The following is a 13213-nucleotide window of genomic DNA, read 5'->3' as shown; positions in this document are numbered from 1 at the left end:
TTTTCATATGGCTGCTTTTTATTTTCACTGCAGTAAAATATGTTAAAGTATTAACATCTGAAGGCCAGATTATAAAGTACTTTTGGTCTTTTTGATGTGAATTAGATGCAGGTTGTGTAAAACCGTGTTGTGTTTCACAACCTGAACTGATTCCTGATGTTAAAGTTTCTGCTTTTAAATCAACTGCCAGTTTCTCTGAACAATTCTTTAGTTTCTGAAATACAAACAAATATTTACTCATTTTCTTTCATGCATCTCCTGACATCAGAGCTGCTTTCAGTGCAATTTCTCCACCTAAATCTACTTAAAATGCATGAACTTCCGTCTGATCGTCAGGTTTTATGCTTGTAAAGGTTTAACCTCGTTTTGGGTCGAATCAGGTTTTGTTTTGTTTTGTTTTTTGTCAACACTTGTGACACTGTGAGCTGAAACACATGAGATGTGCGGCAGGAAATGTGATGAACTCGTGTGTCAACAAAGACACATGTCATGAGTCGGGGACTTCCTCCCCGGCTGGCGGCGAAGTCCCCGCCGATAAATCTGTCCTTAAAAACTGCTGAGTCACTCAATCCGCTGCTCCTCATACCTTCACTGTGAGCTTCACTCATATTCATAACTCATTCTTCTCTAAGCATGGCTTTATTTCATATTTCAGCTTAAAACCCGTCACTCCTCTCAGATTTCAGATTGAATTGAATTGTTGGGTTATTGGTTTTTTTTTTTTGCATTACACACTTTTCTCTGTCTATTTCCCAACAAAATGAACATTTATTGGCCTGATTTATTGAAGAACCTCTGATATACTCAGTGTTGCCACAGAGGTGGACACTTCCCAGTCAGGACTGTTGAGCAAATCAAATTATGAGAAACAGGAAGGTGAGTTTGATGGGAGGAGAGTCGACAGATACAAGCTTGGTCTCCTGAACTGTCCTGACGTATTTGGAGACCTTCTGCAGCCAAGACACCATGATAACTGGTGAGTATTTCTGTATTTATTTCAGCTTCAGTTGAAGTAATCAATTCATGCTAATTGATTTATGCTAATTAATCTTATTGATTAACTGATGAGCCGCCATTTTCTGTACACAGAAAAGGCTACATTTTTCATATGGTTAATTAAATTAAATTGTTTCAGCTGAATTAAATACTGACTGATTAAACATTAAATTGTGGTTTTGTCACATTATTAATCACAGACATATTTTAAAGATGTGGGAAAACAGGAATGTATTCTGAATAGAAAGAGAAAAGATGGTGTTGGTACAGAAGCGCCGTCGGTTCTGATTCTTCTGTTTTATGCTTTTTATCATCAAATCCTCGTCGTTGCAGCATGTAAATTATTTCTGATGATAACATTGGTCCTTCTGCTTTAGGAGCGAAAAACATAAAACTTCAGTGTTTATATTTAGAAACAGAACCGGTTAAAGTGGATTTTATATCGTTTTCCGTTTTGGTACGGCTGCCATCTTTGTTTCTGTATCAAACCGTCAGCGCCATCTGCTGGATGGCGGCCAAACTATAATTAATTAGCATTACTTAGTATTAATTAGTATTACGACTGAATATTGGGGAGAAGTTAAAAAAATAAAAATAATAAATTACGACAATAAAGACATGACATCAGAGTTTTATGAGAAAATCCCATCATTGCAACTTTATTTTTAAAACACTTTATTCTCGTGAAACTTTCTCATGATTATGACTATTTTTATGTTATTACAACTTGTTGTATGATTTTGTTTGTTTATTTCAACTTCAATCTCGTAATATTTTGACTTTATTTCAACTTCTTAATTTTTTTGTTAGTTTGATTCTCCATCCATCCATTATTAGTTAATTGATTGGAGCCAATCATAAGTTAATTAATTATTTACATACTGATAAATATTTAACTGAACATGCACTGAAGGTTTTTCATTTCTGCCCTCAGATCCAAACGTGTCGTCATTTTTTGACGACTTCAGCTCCATCTATGAAGAGCTGAACTTCACCTACAACTACACAGAGTTCACCGCCGACCCGGCGACAGAACCCTGCGACAACATCCGCTTCCCGGAGGTCATGATGCTGATCGCCTGCTTGTTTTACGTCTTCGTCTTCCTGTTGGCCATTCCGGGGAATCTGGTGGTGGGGTTGGTGATCGGGCTGAGCAAGCAGACGCTGATGCCCTCTGACCTCTACCTGCTCCACCTGGCGGTGGCGGACCTCCTGCTGGCCTTCACCCTGCCCTTCTGGGCCACCTCCGTCACCTCCGGCTGGGTGTTTGGGGATCTCATGTGTAAAATCGTCACCGTCTTGCAGGAGCTGAGCTTCTACTCCAGCATCTTGTTCCTGACCTGCATCAGCATGGACCGGTACATGGTCATAGTGCGGGCGATGGAGGCCCGCCGCGCAAACCGCCAGGTGTGCAGTTTGGTTGTGTGCGTGGTGGTTTGGGTTGTCGGTGGGTTGCTGTCCCTTCCGGGGTTCTTCAGCTCCACGTTCCCTTCCCAAAACACAACCCAGATGGTTTGCGCAGTGCAGTACAACCCCAGCAGCGCAGACGAGTGGCGGCTGGCCACCAGGGTCCTCCGCCACGCCTTGGGCTTCGTCATCCCGCTGGCCGTCATGCTGCCCTGCTACGGGGTCACCATCCAGCGGCTCCTCCGCATCCGCGGTGGCTTCCAGCGGCAGCGCGCCATGAGGGTCATCATATGCGTGGTGGCCGCCTTCCTGCTCTGCTGGACGCCGTACCACCTGGTGGTGATGGCCGACACCTTCTTCCGGCTGAAGATCGTGGAGTACGGGTGCCGGGAGAGGACGGCGGTGGACCAGGCCATGTTCGCCACGCAGAGCCTGGGGCTGCTGCACAGCTGCGTCAACCCGGTGCTGTACGCGTTTGTTGGGGAGAAGTTCAGGAAGAAGCTGCTGCAGAAAATGAGGAAGATGGGCCTGTTGGAGCGGGCGTCGGTCTCCAGAGCCAGCAGGTCCTCCATCTCATCGGAAATCACATCAACAGTCATGTGAAAATGTTGCTGAAAGCTGCAGGATCAAACTTTTGCAAAACTGTGTTTTACTTATTTGTTGAAACCGCCAGTCGAAAACAAAATATCAGAGCCAAGAGAAGACTCCTAACGCTGACAATCAAGCTTGTGTATGTTTTGATAAATATGCTAATGGAGGAGAAACAAGTTACCGTTACAGAAAAATGATTTATCTGCCATTATCAGTAGCTGTGCTAACTAGCTTTAGCCTTCTTGGCTGAAGCTGCGGAAGGCTAACGCTAGTTAGCATTTGTAAATAGCTTTGTACTGATTAACCAGATGTAGCATAGCAGAGAGCAAGAGGGAAAGGATGTGAGCAGCATAGGTGAGAGTGATTGACAGCGCTAAGACCCTCCTCTTGGCTCTGATTGGTTGTTTTGACTGAGAGATTTATTTGTAAAGTTAGACATCACAATAACTTATAAAACCTATAAAAAAACATTTTTTTAATAAAAGTTACCAAGTGAAGCTTTAAGTCCAAATATTTGCTGGACTTTCTACACATTTTGTTACTTTAAAGTTGCCTTTAAAGCTTCTTTGCCTGTTATAAATAAGTTTCCTATGTGTTGATGTACATTTCATTGTATTTATGCTACCAGAAGAAAAGTTTCCTCGACTTAAGCTGGGAACCTTTGTGCAGAAGTAAAAGTACCAAAAATTAAACTCACATAACATCAGCACTGCTTCAACATTTCTTTACTCTAGTAAAAGTAACAGTCCCAGAAATTACTCAAGTGAAAATAAAAACGTATTTGGTAAAATTATGATCAAAGAAAATCTGATTTAGTATTCTTAAAAAAATTATACCATTACACAAAAATATAAATTTAGGTGAAAATACCTTTATTTTAAGGACAAATGAAAATAGTGATGTGAATAAATTAGAAAATTAAGAATAACAAAAAAGTTCATCAGTTACTCAAATACAACTAACTGATCTAATTATTTGGAAATGTTATCAGATACATTTAAATTTAAAATAACACAACTGCAAAATCAGATTATAGAAGCATTTTTACAAATCAATTTCTTTAAAAAAAACAAAACAAAACATGAAATGTATAAAAAATCCAGACATGTGGGGCAAAGTTTTGGTACTTAGATTTTTACTCAACTATGCATTTGTGTTGCCTCTTTTTTATTTTAGCAGGATTATGTCTCAGTGGAGGCAGAGAAACCAGGTCTGTCAACATTTTGCGTGAGTTGTGAAAATGTTTCATAACTTGCTTTCAAAATGTCTAGACAGACAAAATGCTAAAGGAAAAAAAACACCAACCGATGCACAAGAAGCTGTGAAAAAGATGTTGGTCTTTTATAAATCTGTTTTTTTTTATGTGTGTAAATATACAAATATTTTTATCAGCTGTTATTATTGAGTAGTTTCAACTGAAGCTAGCTTGTTGTATTGTCCATATTAAAAATGTAATTTCTGTATGGCCAAGAAACTTCATTAAAGTTGAAACAATGACTGTTTCTCGTCATGTGATCAACGACAGCAGCTCTGAGTCACATCATCGATCAGCTGGTTTTTTTATTGGTTAGGGACGAAACCGAAAACAGAAGTTGTGATTTCTGCTGCAGGAAGATTACAACGCAGTCAGATGTCAACATGCTGTTTTTCTCTCCTCTTCACCTTAAACTGATCCCTCAGATGCTTTTAGTGCAGCAAAGGGAATATGTGTTTTGTCCACCTTCTGAGTCTGTGGCCTGTTTAACTGTACAATCAGTCACACTGCCACCTTCTGGCAAACCAACAAATCTGCAGTTTAAAGTCTCAATGCAGGCAAGGAAAATGGGAATCATCCTTTAAAGCTTTAAAAATAGGACACTATTTGAGTCCAAACTACATACTGCGTTAGCAAGCAAAATATTTAACCCTAATGGAGAAACAAATAGACAATTTAGCTAACGCTGAGCTAGTTAGATATTTAATTAGCTCAGAGCCAAACATCTAGCTTGGAGCTGAAGAGTTAGCTTCCTCCAATAAAAACTTTGGAGCTAAATACTGAGCCTGCTCGCCAAATAATTAGGTTGGAGCTAATATTAGCTTCATAACTACTTTTTCAGTCTGTAGTTAAATATGTAGCTTGTTAGGCTATATGAAATTTGGAGGTAAATATTTGGCTAACTCTGAGATGGCTAAATATTTAAATATCTCAGATCTAAATATCAAGTTATCTTTGGAGCTAAATAGTTAGCTAGCTAATTACTTAGCTTGAAGCTAAAATTTAGCTAACTACTTAGGAGCTAAAGATAACTATGTTGAGTTATCAAGCTAATTTTGATGAAGTATAAAAAATAAATAATTTCTCTCACAGAAACAGGCCAACACGAGTTTCATACGACTGAAATGAGCTTGCTGTGATCAAACGGCATCTACTCCAATAAATATATAGCTAACTAAATAAATATTTAGCTAACAGTATATTTATATATAGCTATCTGCTGGCTAGCTATATATTTAATTAGCTGAGTAAATAGCTTTCAAACTAAACATTTAGTTTGGTGCTGAAATGTAGCTTGCTGACTAAAAACTTAGTTTGGAGCTAAGTTTAGCTTGGTAAGTATTTAGCGTGTTATTTAAACATTTAGTTTAAAGCTGATGTTTATAAATGTAACTTCCATTTTTGCTCTTACGACAGGATAAATGACCCAGATTGTTGCCCCTCTCCACCCTGCCCAGCTGCCCCTCAGTGTTGCCCCTCAGTGTTGCCCCATGCTCTGACCCCAGGTTGGCTAAAAATGAGGCGGAGGGCGGGAGCCTGGCGTTGAGTGGCCAGACGGACCAGCAGCTGTCGCTGTGCGGTTCGTGCGGCTCTGACCGTCATTTCCCCCTCCAGACTGACTGCAAAGGTCGGGGGAAACCATGAGTGGGCTGATTTAACTGACGGGACAAGGAGCGGTGACAGCAGGGGGTCACGGTGCAACTACCAGGGAGGCTCTGGTCCCTGGACGAAGCCAACCTCAAGGAACCTCAATGAAGACTTGAGTTTGGGAGGAACTCCACTGGGAAGAGGGAAAACCAAGAGAAGGAGGAAACTGGGATAAAAACGAGGTTGGAAACTCAAAGCTGCCAGTTCCAGGAGAAGTGGAAGGAGCTGCTGTTAAAGCAACATGATCTGGTGCGTCTTATCCTAAAAATACCTCCGTTCAGGCAGCGGCCTGTCTGCGTCCTGCCTGATTACCTGCTCATCAACAATTCCTTTTGCAGACAGCAGATAGCATCACTTTTACAATATTTAACAGCTGTACAGATGTTACTGAAGTTTTCCTGTTCCTGATGAGTCAAATGGATGGATTATAACTGGACCTGCTGATTTTAGGCCCTAAGTATTTACCCACCTAGACGTCCAACCATGAGAAAAGCTGATGTAGCAATGACCCTGAAGAAGGGGCCCGATGAGGCAGCAGCGCCCCAAAGTCCCATCATCCCCCCCAAACGGTCCAAAACGGCCCTGGAGCAGGTAGTCCCCGAATCCCGGAGCCCCGGCCATCCCGACCCGTCTCCTCCCGTTTTCACCCGGAAAATGCGGAACGCGGCGGTGGGAACCGGCTGCGACATCCGCCTGAAGGTGACCGTGGTTGGGGACCCCCAGCCGTCCCTGTACTGGTACCACAACGACGAGCTGCTCAACATGGAGAACCAGGAGTACGGAGGCCTGTGGATCAGGGACTGCAAGCCCAGCGATGCTGGTCTCTACACCTGCATCGCCAACAATCACCTGGGAGAATCCCGGACCAGCGCCGTGCTGGCCGTCCTGGACCTGGGAGAAGGTACCGGTTCTGCCTGCCTCCACCCCGACATGCTGCACCATCCATTACTGTCCCACTAAACCACTAACACACAGGATTCCTCAGAAACCCATAACAATAACTCCATCAAAGTTTCACCTTCAGGTCAATAATCATAATAATCACAACTAACTTCCTGCTCAGGAGCCAGAAATGATCAGGGTCACTTAGAAAAGACACATTTAGTTGGCAGGATAAATATTCAGCTCTTAGCTTCTAGTTACATATTTATTTTGATAATTAGCTTAAAGCTAAATATTTTTGATGGACGCTATATTTAGTTGATTCAGTATTTAGCCTACTTACTAAATGTTTAGCTTCCAACTCAATGGGATCTAACTGAATATGTAGCCTCATAATTCAGTAAATTCAAACTTACATTTTGCTAACTAGCTAAATATTTAGCTCTCAAACTAAATATGTAGCATACAAACTAGATCAACTAAACAGTTAGCTTGCTAAAACTAAACATGTCACTTGATGTTTGAGGTACATTTCCAGTTGTTTTGTTATTTAGCTTGATAACTAAATATTTAGTGAGATATTTAGCTTCCAAGTAAATATTTGGTGTCCAATTTTTAGCTTGCTAGCTCCCTATTGGGCTTATCACTAGATATTTAGTTTGTAATTGTAATATTTGAGTTAAAAATGGTGAACATAATTTTGAAATGAACTTCTATCGTTTTTGTCGGCTGTCAGGCTAAATAATCCAAGTTTCGGCTCTAAGTTTTGACTCCGTGGATCCAACCTGCTCCCTGTAGGATGCAACTAATTTGGAGATTTTAGCCGTAAACATTGAATAATTTTACCTAAATCAGAGAAAGTAGCTCTGTGTCGACTCCCGTTTCTCTCCAGAATCACCTTATTTTTCCTTTTCCAATCTAAACCCAGTGTATTCAGTTTTGCATGTTTTTTGGTGTCAGTCGTCTGACCCAGAGGCTGCAAAGGCCAAACTTCCTGATCAGAAACCCAGATTTTCCTGCTAAGCATCGCCTCGATTCTCAGCTCAAAGTCTGGTCAGCTCTTCTGCAGAGTTGCTTCTTTATATTTCAACAATAACATCTTGTGCAGAAAAAAGAAAAATATTGCACACCCTAATCTTAAAAATCCCAATTTTGCAAGCTCTGTGTCAGAAAAACAAGTCCAAATGTTTCCAAACATTTCATTTATTAAACTTAATAATTGGTTACTTTGATAAACTTTGGAGATGAATAATAAACAATCCTTAAATCCTGCCTGTATTCACTGAATTTTATATTAAACCTCATTTCCACTGATAAAATTTAACAGGTTATGACCAAATTAAAATAACTCTTGAGAGACCTCCTGTTGGTAAATATTATTTATTGTTGTCATTTAATTAAATATTATCACAGTAGAAAGGATGAATTTGATTTTAACATTTTCAAACGCCAAAATTGGCTGGAAAAAGATATTAAAATGAGCAGCACTCCTTTTATTCTAAATAGTTTAGATATGCTAAGCTAACTAGCGCTAACCTATAAATCATTTAAGCAAAAAAGCTAAATTTAAGTGATAAGTCAGAGTTATTTCAATGTGGAAGATAAAAAGATCTTGCAGATAAAATTCACATTTTTAATATTTACAGGTTAAATGTCTTATTTTTGTGATGAATCAGCCTTTTTGTTGCAAAAATAGTCTAAAAATTATATTAAAAATGTTCAATTGCTGAACCAAACACGTTTTAAAAGACAAACCACATCAACAAACAAGAGCCATCTTTCTTTTATTTTCCTCCTGTAAAAAGCCAGAAGCAAAGGAAACAAAGAAAACAGGCTGCTGTTGTTTTCAGAGCTCAGTCCTTTGGGTTGAACTTTCCCTTCAGGGATCTTCCATCTTTAAAACTCAGAGGATCTTTGAATTTCAGTTTCCCAGCAGCTCAGTTTGATTGAAACTCCTGGATCCTCGGCCGGCTGCAGCTGTCCCATCACTCAGCGAAGCCGCGTCTCTCTCTGAACGTCTCTGTCCGCCCTCTTGTCCTCCGACCCCCCGGTTATTTATACATAGGAATGCGCCTGGCCTCAGATTTTTGTGATGCTAGCAGGCCCAGTGTCTCTCCTGTTACACAGCAAGACATCACTGCTAATATTAGCCAACGGGTTTCGCTCCGAGGCGCTGAGCGCGCTCAGATCATCCACACGACGCAACTTTCTTCCACTAAAATCACAGCGAATGTCTGGCATGAACTCTGGATCCAGCTGTGCAGGATGCTGCTGCTAATTTATGCTAGCAGATCAATCAAAAGTTGTAAAATGGAAATGTTTTCCCATGGTTCATTTTCTATTTTTATACAGTTTCTGGAACATTTTTCACAACCTTTCAGAAAATCCAACTGAAAGTTGAAACAATCCCTCATAATTCCTGCCCTGCAGCTGATTTATGACTTTTTCAAGCCAAAAATCAGGTTGTAATGCTGAGAAGAGTCAAAAGGTGAAGGGATGAGAGAAAGGAAAAGGGCCCATCTGGAGCAGGTGGGGCGATCATCCGGTTGAGCGTTGGGCTATATTTGGAGGTTGGATGTAGTAGTGAGCGAAGCGTCTGCATGTTTCCCCGCCGTGTCGTCCAGCAGCGAACAGGTGGAACCTGAGTTCCTCTGGAAATCCCCGCTCTGATGCAATCAGTGAATCAACAGGGGCTGATCCTCTTTAATTAGAGGATAAATCACTAGAGGTCACTATGAATCAGGCCACAAATGGACTGGAGAGCAAAGGTTTCCATCCTGGCTTTGCTTTGCAACAGGATTTTAAACATTTCTCTTCTAATACAGAAAGTGATGCAAACCTGTTAAGGTGTTTTTTACTTGTCACAGATTGCTTTACTTTCAGTTTCTGTTGCCACAGTCAGAGTAACTAAACCCAAAATCAACTTTCTTTTCGCAGATAAACTGTTTCAATAGTTTTTAAGGATTTTATCTTCATGTTTCTGTGCAAATCTTGAGATTGTTTTGTGCAAATTTGATTAATTCTGCAATATGTTCCCTAAAACTGTCTCAGTGCTGCCCTCTGTGGGTTGAACACAGGCTACTGCAGATCAATTTTCCTATTGGTTGTTGAAGAAGAAGAAGCATTTTATTTTTAAAAAGTCGCTAAATTTGTCACTTTTGTAAAGAAAAAAATGGTGGTTGAATTTGCTGCTTGAATTTGTCACAAATATGAAAGAAATGACCCCAAATTAGTAATAACTTTTGAATTTTTGGTAACAAATTGTCTATTATGATGTATTAATTGTAGAAAACATTAGAAAATGTAAATATGTTTTGGTAAAAGTTTGATTTGTTTTGTTTTCCTCGATTTAAAACAAAGTTTCTGGATTTATTGCAAGTGTCCACTGGATTTTATCACTAGTTTGTCTTTTGTGGAAAAAAAAGAAAAAAGTTGGTAGATTTATTGTTTGTTGCTTTTTTTTAAAGTTGCCAGATTCAGAGTTTAAAGAGATAGAAGCCAAATTAAATGCAAAGTCAAATTTATGTCAAGTTGTGTTTGATATAAATGTAGCATTTTCATAACAGCTGAAGGTGAGATTGACTCGTGATTGTCTTTAAAAAGGCTTGAGAAATACATAAAACACATATTTAGGTGGATCTTAATGAGTAGATCATTTAGTTTTGCTACTTTTCAGGAAACCTTTTTCCTGCCTGCTGATGATTTTCTCTCCCTTTCATATTTTTATCACTCAGATGTTCATATCAAACACCAGATTGAAACCAAAACCTCATGAAATGCAGTTTCCAAAGAGACAATCCTGATCACATCCCCTGTCTTGATGCTTCCTGCCATTTGTTTCCAGTTTTCTGTCATTTTTCCGTTGCTGGTTGTGGGTTTTTCCAGCTGGGCTGCACGGAGCAGACTTTCCCCAGCAGATGATTTGTTGTTCTGCGTGAACGCTGCTGTGGCAGCAGTTACTGTATTTATTAATAAATAAAGCAGAATGAGCAGGATTTGCTGCTCCTCCACCGCGGAGCAGCGGGGATCTCTCCTCCTCCTCTCTGCTCCTTCCAGCGGTTCCAGGATCCAACTCGACCTCATGGGGAGGAAGAGTCGGATCCGGAGAGGCTGGATCGTTCCCGCCGGTTCGTTCCCGCCGGTTCGTTCCCGCCGGTTCGTTCCCGCCGGTTCGTCCGCCTACAGGGGAGGCGTTGGGGAGGTGTGGAGGGGGAGATGCTCTCTCCATCGCTGGCTTTTGTTTTTGCCACAGAGGGGGGGTGAGAGATGCATTCAACAGACATTTGCACCTGCGGATGGAGGTTTGCTTCCCACGCATGGATTCCCTCAGCAGAACCGCAGAGAGTCGGACTCGTTATGTAATCGACAAAGTGCCTTTTTTCTTTTGCGTTTGCTTCTTATTTCCTTTTCTCTCGCCTGGTTGTCAGCATATGAGAAACGGAGCGTTATGCGCTGAAGCTGCTGATGTCTCTGGAGGAAAATTCCTCATTTAGGAGCAACGTGGCGGCGCGGATCCCCCCGAGCGGCGGGGGATCCCCTGCTGCTGAGCGTCAGCCAGGCACAGAGACAAACCAGCCATGAAAACCTTTCAGACCAAAGAGAGAAACCAGGCAAGTGATCACTTAATGCTGTCAATGTGAATGTTATCTGTTCCATCCGGGCTTTCCTCTGTTCCCACAATACTTTGGAACAGTCGGTTACTCAGAAATCAGGAAAAAAACTTTAAAGTTTCACTTGAAATATTTTTACAAGATTTGGACATGGCTGTCATTTCACGTTTTTACTTTTGTTTCTGTTTTTTTTTTTTACTAAAAAAAGCCAAAAAACAAACAGTTTTTATGTGCTGAATCTGAAAAGCCAGACTAGATTTAAAATTAGAAGAAGCCAAAATATTTAAAAAAATGTTTAAAGTGATTAAAGTCAAGCTTGTTGTAAATCAAAACTAATCATTTGATGTGAAAGAAATGAACCCAAATCAGTAATAACTTTTGAATTTTTGGTAACAAATTGTCTATTATGATGTATTAATAATAGAAAATATTAGAAAATGTAAATATGTTATTACATAATTCAGCTCAGGGTTAAGATTGTTTCCTGTTTGTAAACTATTTTATGTTTCCACATGTAGTTCAGATTTTGACCACTAGATGGTACCAAGTTACCTCAAACAGCAACATTAGCAGGAGCGGAAATGTAGCAACCAACGTTTGTTGTATTTATGTTTCTATCTTCACCTTCACTAACAATGTGACGTTTCACACTTTGTTTAAATTCATCTCATCTCCATAAAGGAAGAACCTTTACAGAAGGTTGTTTTCTGTTTTTTTTAAAACTTTGAATGTAGGGATTGATGCATTTGCATTAATGTTGCAAGAATCTGCAGAGAAAACTGGAGATTTGTGCAGGATGAACAGATGTACAGAGCATCACTTCTAGTAAATATTAAAAGAAAGGACGGAGATGACACCAGCTCCAGCGGGAACGAACAATAAAATGATGAAGGAAGCTTTTATTAAGCTGCAGCAGCTGTTGGCTTTATTTTAAGACCATTCTTTCCAAGTGTTTCCTGATGCTGGGATGCAGATTCATGAGTGACTCAGTCATGCTTTCTATTTTCAGAGCAGTGACTGTATTTTCTGTGTGTGTTGAAACAAAAGGCGTCTCTAATTAGCATGCACTTCTATCCAGAGAGAATCTGCTGACATTAAGCTGCCCTTAATTTAGTCTCCAATATTTACTTTACTCCTCGGCCTCCTTGTTCGGTGACATGCGCCGTATTTATGCCCGAGTGTTTGGACTCCTTTTCCACTGGTTCACTCAGCAAACCAAGGTGACCAAGGCTCTTGTTTTTTAATCATTCTCCACCAAATATTGCTGATGAATCCGTGTGACAGTGACGGTGTAGTAAGGATGGTGCTATGGCAGCCATGTCCTCTCCTCATGCCATGATCCAACTTCAGTCTCCCGTTTCGCCAGAATGTAAATTATTGCATCTCAGACTCAGTCAGGCTGTGTTTGTCTTGCCTGCAGACTCTGAGACAACAGAAGATGAAGGCGGCGACCAGTTCGAGACCAAAGAGGAATACAGGGAGGACCGGGCCGCGCATGGTGGGAACCCGTCTATCTTCCTCCGCTGCGTCCCGCCAGGACTTGTTTTGGATCTGCTGTCATTGCTGCCGCAGCCTTCAGACACTGATCAGCAGCATGTTCAAGTGTTACGGCCCAAAACCCCAAATAAGGCACCAACAACCCCACACAGCTGAGCCACATCCACTGCTGCTACAATGTTCGCTAACTTCTCATAAACATTGGTTACTATAATACTAAAACGCTACTTATTTATATTTATATTCACTTACTTTTTAGATTATTACGCAGAGAAACTCCAGAAATAGATTAGAACGAACTTAGAATCCAGAACAGGAACATTCAGCT

General features: G+C 40.6%; 2 protein-coding genes across 4 annotated transcripts in view; both read left to right on the top strand.

The window, feature by feature from the left end:
- The first annotated feature begins 99 nt into the window (after positions 1-99).
- Positions 100-4492, top strand: LOC129374368 (C-X-C chemokine receptor type 2-like). The gene is made up of 2 exons (XM_055052747.1): positions 100-976; positions 1931-4492. The coding sequence occupies exons 1-2, from the start codon at positions 967-969 to the stop codon at positions 3004-3006; spliced, it is 1086 nt and encodes a 361-aa protein (XP_054908722.1). The 5' UTR covers positions 100-966; the 3' UTR covers positions 3007-4492.
- A 1331-nt stretch (positions 4493-5823) lies between these two features.
- The window catches only part of spegb (striated muscle enriched protein kinase b), a 37209-nt gene continuing 29819 nt past the window's right edge, over positions 5824-13213 (top strand). For all 3 annotated transcript variants that reach the window (XM_055052775.1, XM_055052776.1, XM_055052774.1), the window contains exons 1-2: positions 5824-6797; positions 12809-12886. In XM_055052775.1, coding sequence (XP_054908750.1) covers positions 6380-6797; positions 12809-12886 — 496 coding nt within the window. In that variant the 5' untranslated portion in view covers positions 5824-6379. The remainder of the gene's footprint in view (positions 6798-12808; positions 12887-13213) is intronic.

Source organism: Poeciliopsis prolifica, unplaced genomic scaffold (genome assembly GCF_027474105.1).
Source record: "Poeciliopsis prolifica strain line A6 unplaced genomic scaffold, Auburn_PproV2 SCAFFOLD036, whole genome shotgun sequence".
Classification (NCBI taxonomy): Eukaryota; Metazoa; Chordata; class Actinopteri; order Cyprinodontiformes; family Poeciliidae; genus Poeciliopsis; species Poeciliopsis prolifica.
This window is presented reverse-complemented; position numbering and strand designations above follow the sequence as displayed.